The sequence below is a fragment of the Notechis scutatus genome, chromosome Z (genome assembly GCF_049901735.1).
Source record: "Notechis scutatus isolate UNSWTSFEM ecotype Mainland chromosome Z, rNotScu1.2, whole genome shotgun sequence".
Taxonomy (NCBI): Eukaryota; Metazoa; Chordata; class Lepidosauria; order Squamata; family Elapidae; genus Notechis; species Notechis scutatus.
In genome coordinates, this window is record NC_142025.1 from 118,406,862 (window position 1) to 118,429,257 (window position 22,396).

Consider the following 22,396-nt stretch of genomic DNA (forward strand, 5'->3'; position numbering starts at 1 on the left):
TTTCACATTAAAAACAAAAATCTCTTTTTAGTGGACAACATATTTCCAGGTCATCACCTTTACATACAAATATGACAGCAATTATACATTCATATATGCATACTTAATTCTATTATTACCTTTTCCATTCCAAATTTTCAGTAAGGAGAGAAACAAATACATTAATTCTAGCCTCTTTCATTAATCTCAATCGAAACATCTTTTTATTTCATTTCAATTATTTCAAATATAATCCTTTAATATTTATTTTAAAAATAAAGATAAACTATGTGTTTGCCTAATAATAGTAATAGTAATAATGATAAAGGTTACCAATGTATCTCCTTGCTTTTAATAGTCTACATTAACTTATTAATTTAGTTGGTTCTTTACTGTCATATTTCCTTTCCATTACACATTCTTTTTATAAATTCTAAATTAATACAAATTTTAACACTAAAGAAAAAAAAAACAAGTATAGGTTTCCCCCCTTTTACTGCTTTGAGTGTGACACCTCAATGGTTAAAATATACCTTTATTCCCTCATCTTGATTCCCAATAAACCATTATTTTTAAGAAGTTACAATAATAATCATTACATCTTTTCATTTGGATTCCGCAGCATATTTTCCCCCCTTAATTTTTAATAAGAGTTATCAATATCTATATTACCCTATTTTCTAAATATTTTTAATTGCAGAAATATTACCCCTTGTCACCCTGCAGAATTCCCTTTTTAATTCATCAACCATTATCTCAGAAAAAACAATTTCTTTTCAACGTTTTACTATTTCTGTATTTCTTTATTTCATGCACCTGTTTCTTACTGCTTCTCCTCCTCCTCTTTTCCCCATAACTTTTCTCATTCCAGTTTATATCCCTCTCTTTCTTAATATCTTCCTTTCCCCTTTTCTGCTGGGTCTTTCTGTCTTTCCCAACTTCACAGGTATTCCCCCTTTTGATTGCCTTCTTAAGTCTCAACGTTTTAGCCCTCCTTTCCCCACTTCTTTGTAGCGTTCTTTGTGTTAATTGTCTATTTAAGATGTCTTCTCCCTGAGTCGACTCCTCCTCCTCTGAAGCTCTTTCTTCTTGTTCTTCAATCGCCATTTCCATTTTTTCTAACACAGAGCAAAGTGATTCGCCTCTTTCCTGTAGTAATTCTCTTATATTTTTAAGTTCCATTTTTAACTCCCGAAGAGATATCATCATTACACACTCTTGTATTTTATGATCGTTAAAGTCCACAAAAAAACCACTTTTACTTTCCTTCTTTCTTCTTTGTAGCGTTCTTTGTGTTAATTGTCTATTTAAGATGTCTTCTCCTTGAGTCGACTCCTCCTCCTCTGAAGCTCTTTCTTCTTGTTCTTCAATCACCATTTCCATTTTTTCTAACACAGAGCAAAGTGATTAGCCTCTTTCCTGTAGTAATTCTCTCATATTTTTAAGTTCCATTTTTAATTCCCGAAGAGATATCATCATTACACACTCTTGTATTTTATGATCGTTAAAGTCCACAAAAAAAACCACTTTTACTTTCCTTCTTTCAATTTTCTAAAGTTCTCAATTATTCCAGCCCAGGGTCTATACCAAAAACATCAATCAATCCCACAGTCAGTCTTTCCTTGCTTTTTTCTTTATTCTGGTTCTGCTTTCACTTTCTAAGATTCTTATTTTGTTTCAATATTTCTTTAATGTTATATCCACACAAGTTCATTCAGAAACAGGATGCTTTCCCTTTTGTTTGAGCTCAAGTTTTTGTCAAAAGGTGGCACTCTCCATTATACAAAGTCTTCACCTTTCCCCCTATTTTTTTATTTAGGGTTTTTCGAACCTCAATATTCCAGCACAGTCCAGTCTCCAATTTGTAAACTGTATTATTATTATTTTTTGACAATCTTAAGTCCAGCTTTATTTTATGCCTGTTTATTGCCAAAATAGTTTAGTCCAATTTAGTTAAATCTTTAGTTCTGGCTTCTTCCTTTCCCAGTTCAAGCCCCGCTTAGCTGTCAAAAATATTTTCTTATTTTTTTCCTGTCCCTTTGTAATTTCCCCGCTCACGTTTCTTTTCTTAAAAATTCCATGTTATCTTAATCCCGGGGTACTTTTGTTTGAGTTGTATTGCCCAGTTGTCCCGGTTCAGATGTTATCCACCTCTTTCTTCCCTCCTGCACAAAGCTTAATCCAGCTGAGTCCTCCTCTTTGGGGTGGCCATTTTAAACCACCGCTGCATTCGGGGAGACCAAGCCCAGGAGGGGAGATGCGTGCCCCCTCAACCTGGCTTGCAGCTTCCCTTACTCTGCTGCCCCTCCAAGGCAGCTTCAGCCCCTAATCGTAATGATCAGGACTCTCCAACAAAAGAGCACGGACCATAGCCGCAGAGAGTCACGATCTACGGTCCGTCAGCGAGGAGGCTCCACCTTCTTCCCTGCTATGGTTCTTAAGCAAATCATTGTAGTTGTTAAGTGAATCAGGCTGTCCTTAAGCAAATTCAGCCTCCCCTTGAGGCTAGAAAGGTTGCAAATGGCGATCAGGTGACCCCAGGACCTTCATCCGCTGTGGGATGGGATAATGTTCTCTGTGTACATGTAGTCCTCAACTTAACGGCCACAGTCGAGGCCAAAATTTCCACCGCTAAGCAAGACATCCGCTAAATAAATTTTGCCTCATCTTACCACCTTCCTTGCCACCATTGTTAAGCGAATCACTCTGGTGGTTAAGTGAATAACCCCGTTGTTAAGTGAATCTGGCTTCCCCATTGACGTTGCTCGTCAGAAGGTCGCGAAAGAGATCACGTGACCCCAGGACGCTGCGATTGTCGTAAGTACGAGTCAAGTTGCCAAACATCCGACCGTGGGGGATGCTGCAACGGTCATAAGAGTGCAAAACAGTCGTGTCGCTTTTTAAAGTGCCGCCGTAGCTTTGAATAGCCACTAAATGGACATTGTAAGTCGAGGACCACTTGTAATGTTAATTTTTGGGGTTGCCAACGCCCCAAATCGAGACTTTTTGTAACCCAGAAACTCTGCCGCCTTCAGGTACAGCCTTTTCAGCTCTCTGGCAAACGTCATGGGGGATTCGATCACCCCGTACCTGCCTCGGATAACGACGCTCCTGATTTATTCCCTCAAATCCACCGAGGGCATCAAGGTGAGACGGCGAGCCCTGTGCAGGGCTGGGGAATTCTGGGAGTTGAAGTCCAACCAGTCTTCCCATGGCTGATTTTTAGACTCTCGAATCACACTTGAGGGACAAGGAGCAGTCTCCCGGGCACTGATATTGTTAGCTAGTTGGGTCATGAGACGTCCGCAAGAAAACTAGCTCAGAGAGCACCAAGGACCCCATAGTTCTCCTCCTCTCCTCCACTCAGCAAACCTTACCCCCCTTTAGCACTGATACTGTTACCTAGTTGGGTCATTAGATGACTATGAGAAAACCAGCTCAGAAAGCACCAAGAACTCCTCCACAGTTTTCTTCCTCCTCCTCCTCCTCCACTCCGCAAACCTTGTAGCACTGATATTGTTACCTAGCTGGGTCATTAGATGTCTGTGAGAAAACCAGCTCAAAGAGCACCAAGGACCCCATAGTTCTCCTCCTCCACTCTGCAAACACTACTCCCTCGTAGCACTGATATTGTTACCTAGTTGGGTCATTAGATATCTCCAAGAAAACAAACCAGTTCAGAGCACCAAGGACCCCACAGTCTTCCTCCTCCTCCTCCACTCCGCAAACCCAACTCCCTCGTAGCACTGACATTGTTGCCTAGTCGGGTCATGAGACGTCCGCGAGAAAACAAACCAGCTCAGAGACCACCCAGGACCCCACGGTTCAATCGTGAGGTACAGACATTCCTTCTACCCATTCTTTTCATTGTCATTCCTCTTCTAAGGTTGCTTCTAAGATTTTCTAAATTTGTTGAATAAAACACAATCTTCTTTTTGGAGTTTTTCTTTTAAACTCGGGTTTTTGCTTCTGTTCGTTTCTTAAGCCTTAAGGGATTAATTTTAGCCAGGAAAAATCTCAACCCTGGTTAGATTCCTGAAGCCACGGAGGTGGTTCATTTGATTCGGGATTCTAACCAGCCGGGCTGCTTTGATATTTGAGGAAGATGGTGGATCGTCGCTAACCGAAATTGCTTTTTTCCCCCTTTTTTTCATAGCTTCCCCTCTGTTCGGAAAATTCCTTCCTATTATTCGATGATGAGGAAGAGGAAGCAGAGGTAGAAGAAGAATCTCTTACCGACGAGGAAGATGAGGAAGACTCTGAGTCTGTGGGGTAATTTTCTCATCCCAGGAGGGTTTATTGAGCTCCCATATTTATTTTGTCCAACAAAAATTTATTTTACCCCACAAATTGGTTTCATCCTGCAAAACAAAGCTCCCGTTTGCTTCTCAGGACGGATAGTTATCAGATAAAGGCATGAATGTGAGTTTCTTACTATCCTTCCCAGTTTCTGAGCTTGTACAGATAGTCCTCGACTTACAATGGTTCCTTTAGTGACCGTTCAAAGTTAATGACGGTGTTGGAAAAAAAGTCAAATAGGAACGTTTTTCACACTTTAACGACTGCTACTGCATTCCCCCACGCTCACGGGATCAAAATTCTGACGCTTCGCAACTGACTCCTCTTTATGACGGTTGCAGCGTCACGCAATCTCCCCCTTTTGCAACCTTCCGAAGAGCCAAACCCGTGGGGAAGCAGAATTCACAACTGTGTTATTCATTTAACGGCAGTGGCGATTCACTTAGCAACTTCGGCAAGGGAGGTCGTAAAACGGGGCCAAGCTCACTTAACCTGCATCTCGCTTAACCACGGAAATGTCGGGCTCGATTGGGGTCGTTTAGTTGTGAGGACTGTCTGTTTCCTTGGGGGCTGTCTCCCTGTTCGGGAAAGAGAGTCCTCGGCCTTCATGAGGACTGGAAACATAAAATCTTCCATTTGAGGTTGGGGTTTCAGAATCTTCACCATTTTAAGGTGGGGTGGGGCTTCAGCTTTTCTTCTCCCCCTCTCCTCGCAGGATGTGCGTACAAAGCGTCTTTATGGATGAGAAGGAAGACGCCTGCATAGCCCTGGGAGAAATCGCTGTCAGTGTGAGGTAACTCGGATTTCCTAAACAGGTTTTCCTAAATTCTGTGTGTCTTATTTATTCGTTTGATTTTTTTTTTAAAATCCCGCCTTTCTTACTTTATAAATAACTCTGAGGCGGCAAACATACATAAGAACTCCCTCCTCTGTCTTTCCGCATAACAACAGCCCTGTGAGGTGGGCTAGACTGAGAGAGAGAATAATTGGCCCATAATCAGCTGATCTGCTTTCACTGCTAAGGCGGGACTAGAAACTCCCAGTCTCCCAGCGATTGGCCCAAAGTCACCCAGCCGCCTTTCATGCCTATGGCGCGACTAGAACCAAGCAACCTCTGGGAAGAACAGCCGACTGCAGGCTTGGAAAAAAAAAGCTGTTTTGCTGCAGAAATCCTTCCTTTTTCTTCCTTCCCTCCTTTTTTTCTTCTCTTTTCCTCAGTATGCCCTTCCTGCCTTACATCGAGACCTCGTTCCAAGAAGTGTCCCAGTTGCTTCCGGTAAGGCTGGGAGGATGCGATCCCTTGACGGAAAAACCGTTTTTGGTGGGTGCGAAGGGGGTCTTTGGGGAGTCCTTGCTGAAGAAAAGCTGAACGAGACCAAAGCGCCTCGAGTCGTTGTAGGTTTTAAGGACCTTACAAGTAGTCCTCGACTTGCGACCGTCTACTTAGCGACCGTTCCGAGCTGTGACGGGAAAAGAGCAACTTACGACTTGGGTTCGAAGTTCCGACAGCAGCCGGGCCCCCTCCATGGTCACGTGACCAAAGTTTGGAGGCGTGGCAAAATGGGACACGTTTACGGTTGACTCGGTTTTATGACTGTTTTGCCGAAAACTGACTTCCGCTTTTCGGCAAAACCGCACCTTGCTTCACTTAATGGCTGCTGTGTTTGTTTTACAACCGCCACGAAAAAAAACGTTTAGAAATCACGTCGGCCCTGTGACCGACCCGGTTTATGACCATTATGTCATAAGACTTCCAATGGCCAGGGTTCCATTTATTATGTCCTATGTCAATCCACAACTTACAAACCATTCGTTCAGTGGTCAAAGTTACAACTGCTCTGGAAAAAAAACCCAGACTTATGACCAGTTTTCATGCTTACGACCATGGCACCATTCCTCGGGGTCAGGTGATCAAAATTTGGCTGCTTACCAGCCGGCATGTACATATGACTGACATGTTGCATATTCCCAGCCAGCTTCTGAAAAGCCGAGCCAATAGGGAAGGAAAGCCAGATTCGCTTAATGACCATGTGATTCGTTTAACCACTGATTCCACTTAACTATGGCAAAAAGGTTGTAAACTGGGACGCAATTCATTGAACAGGTGCTTTGGCCTTAATTTGTGGTTTATAAGTGAAGGACTGTGTGTATAAGTCCAGAAGGCGAGCGGCGACGTGACCCATTTTGCAACAGTTAATGATATACCACTCAAAATGAGCGGACTCCATTCTTGGTCGTACGTCGAGGACTGTCTGTATAGTTCTAATCATCACCATTTTTTAATGACCATGATCCCTTTGTGGGGGTGGAGTTTGGGCAACTGAATGGAGCTGAGTGTTTACTGGCCGGATGCCCTTCCTGTCGCTGGTACGGAGTTTTGTTCAGCAGATATATATATTCTCATTGTGTGCCCAGAGAGAGAAATATCTGGGAAAGACCTACCTAGGATCGAACTCCCAGCCTCCTGATTGTGAGGCGAGAGCTCCACCACACCACTCTCTCTGTCCACACCACTCTATAGTTCTACTACATCATTAGAATTGTATTCTGTATTCCTTCATCTCCAAATTGGAAGCTTTTAACTGGTTAGGGTACAATTTCTTGGGAGGAGGGTCAGAAATTTTAGTAATAGTTATCTGCCTGGTTTTGCTGGGTGGGCGTGGCCTAGTCAGCCTCCTGCACCACGGTGAGGAGGGCGTTTTCGCCCTCCCTGGACTGGGCTGTCAGGAGTTCCAACAAATCCACCCCCATTCAGATCGTAAGTCTCTAGCCGCATCTCTTAGAGAAAAGAAATTTGATTTATTAGAAGTGGCCATGTCGGCGTTAGCTGGGTGCAGCCGACACTAAAATACATCATTCATTTCCCCCTTGACCCTGGTCTTCCTCCCACCCCTGGATGTATATTCTCCAATGGGACACATCCATAGCCAAGAGTCATCAATCATTCTCTCCAGTAATATTCTTGCGCGCCGACAACTTTGGGCTGCCGGGGCGATTATCTGAGCACTTGAGGAATGCACTGCTTTCCCCCACTCCCTTCCTGCTGGCAGCTAAAAAGACCAAGGAGGCTTTTTCTCGAGCCTCTGGGGGGGGCAGAAATGGCCTCCCCAAGATCCGGAGGCTTTCTGGAGGCTCTCTGGCCCGTTTCCAGACTCCTAGAACTTCCGGGAAGTCCGTTTCCCCCGGGCTCTAGAACCTCCCGGAGGCCTCCCAATCCTCCTCACGTGCCCTGCACTTACCTCGCACCCAAAACAGGCTGTGTGGAGACTCCTTGGAAGGGGAGGGGTGGAACTACCAGTTCAGCGAACCAGAATGTAAAAATTAGCATCCGGTTCGCCTGAACCGGTGCAAACCGTAGCCGCTCACCCTGGTGTCAAGACCTGGTTGAACCGGGTTTTGATCTCCTCCCCCCACCCAAAAAATCTGAATTTTCCCATTGTCTGTTGATGCCGGTGGCTCCAAACCCTTCAATTTGGGGGCCGCCTTGCACGGTTCAAAATGGGTAAAGGCCGATCCTACTTTTTTTTGCGGGGTGGGGGTTGGTGTCTTCTGACCTCTCTCCTCCTTTTCTCAGTGCCCCCAAATTCAGGTGCGGAAAGCCGCGTTCAAAGCCCTGGGGCAGCTCATCATTTCGCTGCATCAGGTGTGCAAGCAGAGCCGTCCGAAGCTCACGTGGCAGGTGAGTGAGTGAGGGCCGAGGATGGGAGGGGGCAGCCCCTTCCCCCCCAAAAAAAAAACCTGCTGGCGGGCGTGTTGGGAGGAAGATGGCGGCATTTGGGTATCTAGAAGGGTGTCGCGAGAAAGGGGGGGCTCATGGAAAACGTGTGATGAACGGCCGGGGGAGCCCTTCGGCCTTTGGGGCTGGGGTCCTGGGAACAAGAGGTCTGACTTTCTTAGGGGCACCAGGTTGTTCCTGATGGCAGGCAGGTCTGTGGTCTTAAAAAATGGGGTTATTCATTCCTTTCCTCCCTTGTTCCCTTACGCCCTCCCTCCCTCCTTCCTTTCCTCCTTCCTCTTTTTCTTTTCTTCCTTGCTCCTTCTCTCCCTTCATTCCTCCCACTCTACCTCCCTTCCTTTTCTTCCTTCCTCCCTCCCTCCCTCTTTCCTTTCCCCTCATTTTTCCTCCCTCCCTCCTTCTCCCTCTCATTCCCACCTCCCTTACTCCGTCCTTCCTTCTCTTTTTCCTTACTCCCCCTCTCTCTTTTCTTTCTCATTCCCATCCTTTACTTCCTCTCTCCCTTTCTTCCTTCTCATACCCACCCACCTCCCTTATTCCTTTCCTTCCTTCTCTTTTTCCTTACTCCCTTCTCCCTGCCTTCCTTCTTTTCTCCTCCCTCCCTCCCTCCCTCTTCTCTCCTCCTCTCATTCCCATCTCCCTTACTTTGTCCTTCCTTCTCCTTTTTCTTACTCTCTCCCTCTCTCCTTCCTTCCTTTCCCCCCTCCCTCCCTTTCTTCCCTCTCATTCCCTCCCTCCCTCCTTCCTTCCTTTCTTCTACTCCTTCCTCTCATTCCTATCTCCCTTACTCTCCTTCCTTCTCTTTTGTCCTTACTCTCCCTCTCTCCTTCCTTCCTCTCTTCTCCCTCCCTCCTTTCTTCTTTCTCATTCCCACCTCCTTCCTTCCTTCCTTCCTTCCACCTCTCTTCTCTCCTCCCTCCCTCTCATTCCCATCACCCTTACTCTATCCTTCCTTCTCCTTTTTTTCCTCCCTCCCTCCCCTTCCTTCTCATTCCCATCTCCCTCCCTCCTTCCTTCCTCCCCTCTTCTGTCCTCCTCCCTCCTTCCTTCCTTCCTTTCTTCTACTCCCTCCCTCTCATTCCTATCTCCCTTACTGTCCTTCCTTCTCTTTTTCTTTACTCTCCCTCTCTCCTTCCTTCCTCTCCTCTTCTCCCTCCCTCCCTTTCTTCTTTCTCATTCCCTCCTCCTTCCTTCCTTCCTTCCTTCCTTCCTTCCTTCCTTCCTTCCTTCCTTCCTTCCTTCCTTCCTTCCTTCCTTCCTTCCTTCCTCTCTTCCACCTCTCTCTCTTCTCCTCCTCCCTCCTCTCATTCCCATCACCCTTACTCTATCCTTCCTTCTCCTTTTCCTTCCTCCCTCCCCTTCCTTCCTTCTCATTCCCATCTCCCTCCCTCCTTCCTTCCTCTCCTCTTCTCCCTCCCTCCCTCCCTTTCTTCTTTCTCATTCCTATCCCCTCCCTCCCTCCCTCCTCCCTCCCTCCCTTCCTTCCTTCCTTCCTTCCTTCCTTCCTTCCTTCCTTCCTTCCTTCCTTCCTTCCTTCCACCTCTCTTCTCTCCTCCCTCCCTCCTCTCTCATTCCCATCACCCTCACTCTATCCTTCCTCCCCCTCTTCTGTCCTCCTCCCTTCTTTCTCATTCCCACCTCCTTCCTTCCTTCCTTCCTTCCTTCCTTCCTTCCTTCCTTCCTTCCTTCCTTCCACCTCTCTTCTCTCCTCCCTTCCTCTCATTCCTATCTCCTTACTCTCCTTCCTTCTCTTTTGTCCTTACTCTCCCTCTCTCCTTCCTTCCTCTCTTCTCCCTCCCTCCCTTTCTTCTTTCTCATTCCCACCTCCTTCCTTCCTTCCTTCCTTCCACCTCTCTTCTCTCCTCCCTCCTCTCATTCCCATCACCCTTACTCTATCCTTCCTTCTCCTTTTTTTCCTCCCTCCCTCCCCCTTCCTTCTCATTCCATCTCCCTCCCTCCTTCCTTCCTCCCCTCTTCTGTCCTCCCTCCCTCCTTCCTTCCTTCCTTTCTTCTACTCCCTCCCTCTCATTCCTATCTCCCTTACTGTCCTTCCTTCTCTTTTTCTTTACTCTCCTCTCTCCTTCCTTCCTCTCCTCTTCTCCCTCCCTCCCTTTCTTCTTTCTCATTCCCACCTCCTTCCTTCCTTCCTTCCTTCCTTCCTTCCTTCCTTCCTTCCTTCCTTCCTTCCTTCCTTCCTTCCTTCCACCTCTCTTCTCTCCTCCCTCCCTCTCATTCCCATCACCCTTACTCTATCCTTCCTTCTCCTTTTCCTTCCTCCCTCCCCTTCCTTCCTTCTCATTCCCATCTCCCTCCCTCCTTCCTTCCTCTCCTCTTCTCCCTCCCTCCCTCCCTTTCTTCTTTCTCATTCCTATCCCCTCCCTCCCTCCCTCCCTCCCTCCCTTCCTTCCTTCCTTCCTTCCTTCCTTCCTTCCTTCCTTCCTTCCTTCCTTCCTTCCTTCCTTCCACCTCTCTTCTCTCCTCCCTCCCTCCCTCTCATTCCCATCACCCTCACTCTATCCTTCCTCCCCTCTTCTGTCCTCCCTCCTTCTTTCTCATTCCCACCTCCTTCCTTCCTTCCTTCCTTCCTTCCTTCCTTCCTTCCTTCCTTCCTTCCTTCCTTCCTTCCTTCCTTCCTTCCTTCCTTCCTTCCTTCCTTCCTTCCTTCCACCTCTCTTCTCTCCTCCTCCCTCTCATTCCCATCACCCTTACTCTATCCTTCCTTCTCTTTTTCTTTACTCTCCCTCTCTCCTTCCTTCCTCTCCTCTTCTCCCCTCCCTCCCTCCCTTTCTTCTTTCTCATTCCCACCTCCTTCCTTCCTTCCTTCCTTCCTTCCTTCCTTCCTTCCTTCCTTCCTTCCTTCCTTCCTTCCTTCCACCTCTCTTCTCTCCTCCCTCCCTCCCTCTCATTCCCATCACCCTTACTCTATCCTTCCTTCTCCTTTTCCTTCCTTCCTCCCCCTCCCTCCCTCTCATTCCCATCACCCTCACTCTATCCTTCCTCCCCTCTTCTGTCCTCCCTCCCTTCTTTCTCATTCCCACCTCCTTCCTTCCTTCCTTCCTCCCTCCCCTCTTCCTCTCCCTCCTTCCCAAACAGCATTTCAGAAGCTGGTCTCCACCCTGCTTCCCGTCTACGTGAAAGGGGCGAAGGAGGACCACGAGCGCGAGGTGGTCATGGCCATCCTGGAGGTTCTGGCCAAAGTGGTGAAGGAGTGCAAGAGGGACATCCTGCATGAGCCGGCCCAACTGACCAACCTCTGCAGGCTGGTGCGGGAGGTGCTGGAACAGAAAGTGAGCCTTCCTCCGCTTCCGCTTCCTCCCCAATTCCTCCACTTTGTTACGGACACTCCTCGACTTACAGCCTTCCCTTCAGTGACCACTCAAAGTTACGGCCATTTTTTCACACTCCCGGTGTTCACGCGATCGAAATTCAGGCGCTTGGCAGCCCGACCCGTACTTACGACGGCCGCGGCATCCACGCCATCCCCCCTAATGCGATCTCCTGACAAGCAGGGTCGGTGGGGGAGCCTGATTCGCTTAACGACCGCACGAGCCGCTGAACGCTTAACAACGCTGGCCAAAGTCCCCCAAATGGGCCTAAGCTCACTCAATTGGCCTCGCTTAGCAACAGAAATTTCGGGACCCGTTCCGGTCGTAAGTCGAGGACCCTGTGTGTGTAGCCCTGGGCAACAGGGCGGTCCGTGAACTTCTCCCAGTCTAAACGTCAGATCCAAACTATAGCCGGGTGGCGTTTTTGTGGGTGAGCAAAACTGATTCGGCGTGTAAAAAGTGAATTTTCGCTCTTCCTTCCCCTCTGTAGGTGGCCTGTCAGTACGACGAGGAAGACGAAGATGACGACGACGAAGTAAGATTGGAAATATGCCCTTCAAAGTCCCATTTGACAATGTCGATGTTCGTTTAAGGACGGCAGCATTCATTTTGCAGCCCCCATGTTAAGCAATATACTGTATATACCGTGTTTCCCCCGAAAATAAGACCCTGTCTCATAATTTTTTTTTTTTTGCCACCCCCAAAAAAAGGCACCGGGTCTTATTTTCGGAAGGTGTCCCTCCACTGACTAACCTCACTTGCACGCATCGCCCCCTTTTCGTCGTCAAGAGTAGTTCCTTCAGGAACTACTACTACTTCTGCAGCCGGCAAGGCTTCCCTGAAGGCCTCTGCAGCCGATAATGGACCTCTGGATCGATCCTGAGCTTTGCTCTCAGCTCCGGAGGCCTTCAGGAAAGCCTTGACGGCTGCCAGAGAAGCGGGCCAGTGAGGCAGGTGTCGGGGTGTGCGAGGCCTGGCTACACCTGCCCAAGGTGAGTAGTAGAGCAGCTCCATCCCCCACCCCCCACCCTAGCTTAGCGTTTGAGATCTTCCGTCTTGGGCCTCCGGTGGAGGTGAGGGAGAGGTGGGGTCCTGGGTTCGAGAACGCAAAAACCCAAATGTCTCTCTCTCTCTCTCTCTCTCTCTCTCTCTCTCTCTTTTTCTCTCTCTTCTCTCTCTCTCTCTCTCTCTCCAGCAGGCAGAATACGACTGCATGCTGATTAGTCGCCGGGGAATTGATCCCAATCCTCGCTGAAGTGACCGGTGGGGCGTCTTTGCCCCCTACTTCGCCGGCTTCTTGCCGCTACTCCTCAACAAGATGGTGAGCTTTTTCTTTTCTTTTCTTTTTTTTAAAAAATGTCTTCAATTGGTTTGCCCTCCCCCAGAGTCATTCTCTGACACGACCGTCCACTGGTGGAAATTGGGGCCTTGTTTCCTTCCTCCCTTCTTCCCTCCCTCCCTCTGTCCCTTTATATCTTCCTTCTTTTTCCTAACCTCTTTCCTCCCTCTCTCCCTCTTTTATATCTTCCTGTGTTTTCCTTCCCTCCTTCCTTCCTTCTTTCATCCACCATCTTTTATATATCTTCCCTCTTTCCTTCCTTCCTTCTTCCTTCCCGCCCTCTTTTGTCTCCCTTCTTTTTCCTTCCGCTTTCTTTGCTTTCTTCTTCCTTCCTCCCTCTGTTCCTTCCTCCCTTCCTCTTTTCTTGTTTCCTTCCTCCCTTTTTCTAACTTCCTTCTTTCTCCTTCTTTTCCTCTTTCATTCCTCCCTCCCCTCTTTCCTCCCTCCCTCCCTTCCTTCTCTTTCTTATCTCCTTCCTTCCTTCTCATTCCTATCTCCTTCCTTCTTCCTTCCTTCCTTCCCCTTCCTTCCCATTCCTATCTCCTTCTCTTCATTCCTATCCCTTCCTTCCTTCCTTCCTTCCTTCCTTCCTTCCTTCCTTCCTTCCTTCCTTCCCCTCATTCCTATTTCCTTCCTTCCTCCTCCTCCTATCTCGTTCTTTCCTTCATTCTCCTCATTCCTTCCTTCCTTCCTTCTCATTCCTATCTCCTCCTTTCCTTCCTTCCTTCCCTCCCTCTTTTATGTCTCCTTTCTTTTTTTCCTTCCCGCGTTCTTTGCTTTCTTCTTCCTTCCTCCCTCCGTTCCTTCCTCCCTTCCTCTTTCCTTGTTTCCTTCCTCCCTCTTTTTCTAACTTCCTTCTTTCTCCTTCCCACTTTCCTTTCTCCCTCCCTTCCTTCTCATTCCTATCTCCTTCCTTCCTTCATTCCTTCTCATTCCTATCCCCTTCCTTCCTTCTTTCCTTCCTTCCTTTCTTCCTTTCTTCTTTCCTTCCTTCCTTCTCCTCATTCCTATCTTCTTCCTTCCTTCTTTCCTTCCTTCTCATTCCTGTCTCCTTCCTTCTTTCCTTCCTTCTCATTCCTATCCCCTTCCTTCCTTCCTTCCTTCCTTCCTTCTTTCCTTCTCCTCATTCCTATCTTCTTCCTTCCTTCTTTCCTTCTCATTCCTGTCTCCTTCCTTCTTTCCTTCCTTCTCCTTCCTATCTCCTTCCTTCATTCATTCCTTCTCATTCCTATCCCCTTCCTTCCTTCCTTCCTTCCTTCCTTCCTTCCTTCTTTCCTTCCTTCCTTCCTTCCTTCTCCTCATTCCTATCTTCTTCCTTCCTTCTTTCCTTCCTTCTCATTCCTGTCTCCTTCCTTCTTTCCTTCCTTCTCCTTCCTATCTCCTTCCTTCCTTCTCATCCCTATCCCCTCCCTTCCTCCCTCCCTCCCTCCCTTCCTTCTCCTCATTCCTATCTCCTTCCTTCCTTCTCATTCCTATCCCCTCCCTCCCTCCCTCCCTCCCTTCCTTCCTTCCTTCTCCTCATTCCTATCTCCTTCCTTCCTTCTCATTCCTATCCCTCCCTTCCTCCCTCCCTCCCTTCCTTCCTTCCTTCCTTCCCCTCATTCCTATCTCCTTCCTTCCTTTTCCTTCCTATCTCCTTCCTTCATTCTTTCTCCTCATTCCTATCCCCTTCCTTCCTTCCTTCCTTCCTTCCTTTCCTTCTCATTCCTATCTCCTTCCTTCTTTCCTTCCTTCCTTCTCCTTCCTATCTCCTTCCTTCCTTCCTTCATTCATTCCTTCTCCTCATTCCTATCTCCTTCCTTCTCCTCATTCCTATCCACTTCTTTCCTTCCTTCCTTCTCATTAGTATCACCTTCCTTCTTTCCTTCCTTCTCATTCCTATCTCCTTCCTTCCTTCCTTCCTTCTCCTCATTCCTATCTCCTTCCTTCCTTCTCATTTCTATCCCCTCCCTCCTTCCCTTCCTTCCTTCCTCCTCATTCCTCTCCTTCCTTCCTTCCTTCCTTCCTTCTCCAGAGACCTTCCTGTTCCACCGCGGACAAGTCCTTTGCCGTAGGCATCATTGCAGAGACAGTCCAGGGCCTGGAAAGGGCCTCCAGCTCTTTCGTACTCTACCTGCTTCCCATGCTGTTGGGGGCGTCCCACGACGAAGACCAGGAAGTGTGCAGCAATGCCGTCTTCGGGCTGGGGGTCCTGGTGGAGCACGGCAGGGAAGCCACGTTCGAGTATCCTTGATCCCATCCGCCTGGGGAGGGGCCTGATATCATATGGCGGGAATAGCCTTGCGGGACCAGGAAGAAGACCCAGCCTACGAAATGATTAGATAAGAGGGGGGCTGGCCCAGAGCTGCACAACGGACAGAGGAAGAAACTCAAAGGCGAACCTCCTCTGTCATATCAGGCTGGAAAAGAGACGGTGGGAGATTCATACCTTGAGCCCTCCAAGATTCTCTTAATTAATTTTACATATATAGCTAGTCCTTGACTTAACGGTCTATTTAGAGACCATTCAAAGTCACAGTGGAACTGAAGAAAAGCGTCTTAGGAACGTTTTTCACACTTAGCGGCCGTCGTGGCATCCCCGCAGTCACATGATCAAAATTCAGGCGCTTGGCCACCGACTCGTATTTATGACGGTCCCAGCCTCCCGGGGTCACTTGATTCCCTTTCTGATGAGCAAAGTCAACGGGGGAAGCCAGATTCACTTAACAACCACAGTGATTCGCTTTACAATGGTGGGCAAGAAAGGTAGTTGAATGGGGCAAAACTCATTGAACGACGGTCTCTCTTAGCGACAGAAATTCTGGGCTGAGTTGTGGTCGCACATCGAGAACTAGCTGTATAGCGCAACACGTTTAATTGCCCTGAAAAAGAACAGTGTGTATGTGCCTTTCTCTACACACACAACACAACACACGTACACAATTATTATTTTTTCCTTAATTTCGTTTGACCTGGCCAGACACTACCCCAAAATTCTGGCGCTTTTATCCAACCTCATTTCTCAAAAGAAAGACAACCGAGTAATCGACAACGTGTGTGGAGCCATTGCAAGGATGATAATGACCAATCCTGGAGGAATGCCCGTTGAACAGGTGAAACATTATTTTTTGTGCGTCTTGTGTGAGTGTGGAGGGAAGATCCGCAGGGCTACAGCCATGGAGAGAAACTCCAGAAGGAGGTATTCTTCCATCACTGGCTCGTAAGGTGGAATTATCTACCTTGTTTTATTTATTGTATTCAATTTGTTTTAAAATCCCGCTTTTATTACTTGATCAGTAAGTCAAGGCGGAGAACGTACTTAATCTCCTTCCTTTTTTCCTCATCACAACCCTGTGAGGTGGGTTAGAGTTAGTTTTCAGGCCTAAGGCAGGACTAGAAGTCACCATCTCCTGATAATTGGTTCAGAGATACCCAGCCACGTTTCATGGCTAAGGCAGGACTAAAATTCACAGTCACCTGGTGATTGGCCCAAAGTCACTCAGCTGGCTCCCGTGCCTGAGGTGTGGAACTAGAACTCCCAGGCTTCTGATCGTTGGCCCAAGGACACCCAGACGGGTTCTGTGCCTAAGGTGAACTAGAATTCCCAGGCTTCTGATGGTTGGCCCAAGGACACCCAGGCAGCTTTCATGCCTAAGATGGAATTGGAGCTCATAGGCGCCTCATGACCGGCCCAAGGACACCCAGCCGGCTTCCATGCCTAAGGTGGAACTAGAGCTCCCAGACTCTTAATGACTGGCCAAAGGACACTCAGATGGCTTCCATGCCTAAGGTGGAACTAGAGCTCCCAGACTCTTAATGACTGGCCAAAGGACACTCAGATGGCTTCCATGCCTAGAACTAGAACTCACCATCTAGACCGGCACCTTAAGCACTAAGCAATACGAACTCTCTTTATTTAAACCAAGAAATACCAAACATGCCGGATGGGGAATTCTGGGAGTTGAAGTCCACAAGTCTTAAAGTTGCCAAGTTTGGAGAAACCCTGGTTTACTCCATGAGGAAATGTAGGTTTTACTTGTTTCTTGCTTGGTAAGGAGCCAAGCCATGTTAGGATCCCTACAGGATCATGAACCTCTGACCCTTGAATTGCTGCCTTCCGTCTTCTAACCCTCTTATTAACAGGTTTTCCCTGTCCTGCTTCGCGCCCTGCCACTGAGAGAGGACTTTGAGGAGTATAAAACAGTCTACCGTTGCATCACCTTTATCTATGAAAATGACCCATCGCAGGTAGGTCTCTGTCCCACCAGGAAGGGGCAGGTCTTAGGGGCAGCAACCGTCAACTTTTGGGGCACCAGGAACCGGTTCCATGGAGGGAGGTTTTTCCACGGAGCGGAGGAGGGAACGTGGTTTCATGCGGATGGGGATTCGCTTGTTTACACGGGCCAGGTTTTTTGCATGCCGCGGCGGTTGCCGGTCCACAGGCCTTCGGGCTGGATCCAGCCTGCGGGGTGCTTAAGTCTGGCCTGTGTGAATGGAAATATCAAAGGACTGGCTTGCAATACCTGTGCCAGCCAAAACAGGCCACGGAGGGGCCCCAGAAGGTCTCCGCACGGCCTGTTTTCGGCCAGCAGTGTGCTGCAGGAGTCCTGGATTGGACTGGATTACAATTATGTGGCCTCAAGTAAGTACCTGATCTAGATAGGAAACAAGCAACCCCTTGTGTTAACACTACAGTTTAATGCCAGATTTTATGTATTTTAGGTCCATTTAATCTACAATCAGCTATTCTGTATTCTATATATTCTATTCTGTATCTATAATTGACAGCCATTTCTATACACCAGTGGTGGCTAACCTTTTTGGGCTCCTGTGGTAAAAATTGTCACGTGCCAGAACCCAGAATACAATGTGCATGCCCCCTGCGCATGCGCGTGCAATCCCCACCTCCCTGCCACCCCCTTACCTGCAATGCGCCTTGCAGCTGATTTTTCGGCTGGTTTGAGGCCTTTTTCGGCCTTCCAAAGGCTTGAAAAAAGCCCCTGCAAGGCTATTCAGAACAAATTATAGGCCTGTTTCATCACTTCCGGTGTTACAGGAAGTGACAAAACAGGCCTATAATTCATCCTGAAAAGCCTTGCAGAGGCTGTTTCCAAGCCTCTGGGAGGCCAAAAAAGGCCTCAAACCAACCAGAAAAAAAAAATCAGCTATGAGGCGCGTGCATGCACAGTGAGGTAAGTTTGTCTGCGGCTTGCATGCCAGCACAGACGGCTCTGCGTGCCGCTTGTGGTACGCGCACCATAGGTTTGCCATCACGGCTATATACAATGGAACCTGGGGTCACAAACACTTCTGTGACGACCAGAATTTTTGCTTCTGTTTTGCTTCTGGTCACGAACAGATCTTTGGGTGGCAACCAAGCAAACCCGAAAATTGCTGTGGTGATTTCCCCTTCGGCGCCATTTTTTGGGGGGGTCCGTACATGCACAGATGGTCATGCTTTTGGTCACGACCAAATTGGGTTGCAACCTTAGTCCTGGAACGGATTACGGTCGTGACCCCGTGTTCCACTATACTATCCTGGAAATTTACCTCAGCTGTTAGATCTCATGTTATTTTATGCCGTTGTGTTTTTATTTATTAGTTGAATAATAAAAAATACAATAGATATAAATAGCTTTTCTGCCCGGAAGAGCAACGTACTATTAAACAATGGGGTGATAAATTTAGAAATAAAAAGTTTAGCGGAGTAAGAAGAATAAGTAATAAATGTTTGCCTATAATATCTGGTAGAAGAATTGGGGAAATGTTTATGGTGAACACCTGCGGAAAGAAAGAAGGGAAAGAAACGCATCTTGAGCCTATGTCAAAGGCCCAACATGGCCATGCCTACCCCCAGACACACACCCACATACACCCCGCGCTCTCCAAAGTCAAACACAAACAAACACAAACACAAACGAAACCAAGTTTGACATCCCTGATTTAGGGGTAGGATTCAAAAATCCCAACTACCGGTTCTCTGTCTGGTTGCTGGGTAGGCCTGGCCATGGTGGGTGTGGCCTACCGGAACTTCCAGTTCGGCCGTTTTTTGCCTTTCCCAGAGTCCGGAGGCTTCCCTCAGGTTTCTGGGAGGGCCTCCGGAAGCCGGAAACAGGCCCGTTTTTGGACTTCTGGAACTTCCTGGAGAGCCTTTTTTCCTCCTCCCAGAGGCTCCACGCGGACCCTGCACTTACCCGCATCCAAAACGGGCCGCGTGGAGACTCCGGGAGAGGAGGGGTGGGCGGGGCCAGCCAGTCGGTTCAACTCCTGGTTCGGTGAACCAGATGTAAATTTAATATCCGGTTCACCCAAACCGGGCCAAACCGGCTGAATCCCACCCCTGCCCTGATTTAGACGATTGGCTCCCGCTCAAGTTGGTTTCCCCTTAGCTCGTCGTCTCAGCCCTGCTTTGAGAAGGAAGCCTCAACTTACGACAGTTGAGCCCCACATTTCTGTGGCTAAGCGAGGCCATCCTTAAACGAGTTGCACCCCTTATGACCGCCTCTTGCCGTAGTGAAGCACGTCGCTGCCATCGTTAAGTGAACCGTGCAGTTGTTTAACAAATCTGGCTTCCCCCGTTGGTTCTGGCCATCGGAAGGTCGCAAAAGAGGAATCACGGCCCCGGGGACACACTGTGACTGTCATAAATACATACCAGTTGCCGAGTGGTCCAAATTTTGACTCCATGAGCCTCAGGAGGACAAGCGGTCGTAAGTGACTTTGTTCAGGGCCGTTGTAACTTTTTAATGGTCACTAAAGGAACGTCTGTAAGTTGAGGACTATCTGTAGACCACAGTTCATTTAATGGCGGTTCAAAGATGGCACTGAAAAAAAGTGACTTAGGACCATTTTTTTATACCTAACGACCGCGGCAGTGGCCCCACGGTCACCTGATCAAAATTCAGGCGCTTGGCAGCCGATTCATACTTATGATGGTCGTGGTGTCCCGGGGTCAAATAATCCCCTTTGGCGACCTTCTAACAAGCAAAGTCAAGGGGGAAGCCGGATTCACTTAACGACCGTGTTCCTAACTCCAGCTATTTGCTAAACAACTGTGGCAAGAAAGGTCGTAAAATGAGACAAAATTCACTTAACGTGTATGTATGTATGTATGTATGTGTGTGTGTGTGTGTGTGTGTGTGTGTGTGTGTGTATATATATATATATATATATATATCATTTAGCGATAGAAATTTGGGGCCGAATAGTGGTCGTAAGTCAAGGACTACCTGTACATGGGGTGGATTCCTGTATAAAACCCCAAGGTTGAAGTTGTAGGCCAGTGATCCCCAACCTTTTTTATGCCGCGGCCCGGTGCCGGCATCAGCTGGGCGCGCGACCCGGTACCGGCATCAGCTGGGCGCCGCCATCTTTTTGATGAAAAAGTGCTTCCGGTGACCTCACGGGAAGCACTATTTCATCAAAAAATATGGCGGCAGCGCTCGATGAGCTTTTCGGGTAGAAATGGCTTTCTACCGGAAAAGCTCACCGGAGTATATGCGCCGCCATCTTTTTTGATGAAAAGTGCTTCGGTGAGCTTTCTACCCGGAAAAGCTCACCGGAAGCACTTTTTCATCAAAAAGATGGCGGCGCCAGCAACCAGCGGCCTGGTAGGACTTGTTCCGCGGACGGTACCGGTCCCGGACCGGTGGTTGGGGACCCCTGTTGTAGGCCATTCCCCTGCAGTTCCTGGAATTGGATCCTTTATTTTTCCACGTTTTGGAAAGTCAGAGAGATTTTTCCATGTTTACAAAGCAGAAAGGTGGGCTGCCCTTCTTTTCCAGCTTCCACTGGCAGTAATACACCCATAACAGATAATCAGAGTTAGAAGGGACCTTGTAGGTCATCTAGTCCAACCCCCTGCCCAAGCAGGAGACATTATACCATTTCTGACAAATGGCAGTCCAGTCTCTTCCTGAAAGCCTCCAGGGATGAAGCTCCCACAACTTCTGAAGGAAATTTCTGTTCCATCGGTTGATGGTTCTCACTGTCAGAAAGTTTCTCCTTATTTCCAGGTTGAATCTCTCCTGGTTCAGTTTCCATCCATTGTTCCTTGTCTGGCCTTCAGGTCCTTTGGAAAATAGCCTGAACACCCCCGAGGCAGCCCCTCAAATATTGGGAACACTGCTATCCTGTTTCCCCTGGTCCTTTTGTTCATTAAAATCAGATTAAAGTCAGATTAACAGAGTTGGAAGGGACCTTGTAGGTCATCTAGTCTAACCCCCCACCCCAGCGGGAGACCCTACACCATTTCTGACAGAGGCCAGTCCAGTCTCTTCTTGGAAGCCTCCAGGGATGAAGTTCCCACAACGTCTGAAGGCAACTTCTGTTCCATCAGTTGATTGTTCTCCCTGTCAGAAAATTCCTCCTTATTTCCAGGTTGAATCTCTCCTGGATCAGTTTCCATCCATTATTCCTTGTCTGGCATTCAGGTGCCTTGGAAAATAGCTTGACCCCTTCCTCCTCTCTGTGGCAGCTCCTCACATATTGGAAGGCTGCTGTCATGTCTCCCCTGGTCCTTCTTTTCCCTAGACTAGCCAGGCCCAGTTCCTGCAACTGTTCGTTGTATGTTTTAGCTTCCAGTCCCCTCATCATCCTGGTTGCTCTTCTCTGCCCTTTTTCCAGAGTTTCAACATCCTTTTTTACAATGTGGTGACCAAAACTGGATGCAGTCCTCTAGGTGTGGCCTTATTAAGGCTTTATAGAGTGGTATTAGTCGTAAGTGTGAAAAACAGCCGTTAAGTCACTTTCTTCAGGGCCGCTGTAACTTTGAATGGCCACTAAAAAAATACAGGTACACCTTGACTTACAACAGTTCATTTAGTGTCAAAGTTAACAACGGCTGTTGTAATGATGAGGCAGTCGAGTTGTTTGATCATGAACAACTGAATCATGATGAACTTTATTGAAGTCTAGTCTTGCATTTATACACATTTTTAGTAATCCTCCAACATTGGTTAACTTTGGTTTCTGCTTAACTTTTGTTACTGTTTAGCATAGTAATTAACACAATTAATTATCTCTAGTTAAAATCTAACATATGTTTACTTCCTCTCTCTAATCCTCCTTTACATTAGTGACTTTGTTTGCCTGAGTTGTAATTGCTTGTAAACATTCCTTATCTGAGGTTTGCCATCCGAGATTAGAACATTCCTGCAATTACAACTCTACAAACGGCCTTGAAAAAAAGCGACTTAGAAACGTTTTTCACACTTAACAATGGTTGTGGTCACATAATCAAAACTTCAGACGTTAGGCAACCAACTCGTATTTATGACGGTCGCAGCATCCCAGGGTCACATGGTCCCCTTTTGTGACTTCCTGATGAGCAAAGTCAACGGGGCAGCCGGATTCGCTTAACAATCGCTTAGCGGCTGCCGTGATTCCCTTTTAACAACTCTGGCAAGAAAAGCTGTAAAAAGGGACAAACTTCCCTGAACAAGTGTTTCGCTTCGCCACATAAATCCTGGGCTCAATTGTGATCGTAACGTGAGGACTTCCTGGAGTTGAAAGTCGAGGGTTCCCTGTGATGCAGTTTTCTGGTTGTTGTTTTCCCCCCCCTCTCCCCGCAAAGGTATTGCAACAGATTCCGGAGATCGTGAGAAGCAGCGGATCCGTCCTGGGTTGCAAAAATCTATCGACAGGTACGTGATGTCCTTCCAGGGTGGGCGGAGTTTCCCTGTGACCCCCCACTCCCCACGGCATCCGATCTGTCTGGATGGGCGAAAGAGGCAGTCG

General features: G+C 47.8%; 1 protein-coding gene across 1 annotated transcript in view; it reads left to right on the forward strand.

The window, feature by feature from the left end:
* Window positions 1-22,396, forward strand: part of IPO4 (importin 4) — a 51,563-nt gene that overhangs the window by 24,223 nt on the left and 4,944 nt on the right. The window contains 15 exon segments of the mRNA XM_087946945.1: window positions 3,015-3,126; window positions 4,136-4,251; window positions 4,994-5,071; window positions 5,497-5,554; window positions 7,853-7,931; window positions 7,934-7,957; window positions 11,108-11,301; window positions 11,831-11,875; window positions 12,536-12,564; window positions 12,566-12,606; window positions 12,609-12,661; window positions 14,694-14,902; window positions 15,639-15,771; window positions 16,802-16,906; window positions 22,233-22,302. Of these exon segments, the coding sequence (XP_087803071.1) occupies window positions 3,015-3,126; window positions 4,136-4,251; window positions 4,994-5,071; window positions 5,497-5,554; window positions 7,853-7,931; window positions 7,934-7,957; window positions 11,108-11,301; window positions 11,831-11,875; window positions 12,536-12,564; window positions 12,566-12,606; window positions 12,609-12,661; window positions 14,694-14,902; window positions 15,639-15,771; window positions 16,802-16,906; window positions 22,233-22,302 (1,346 nt within the window).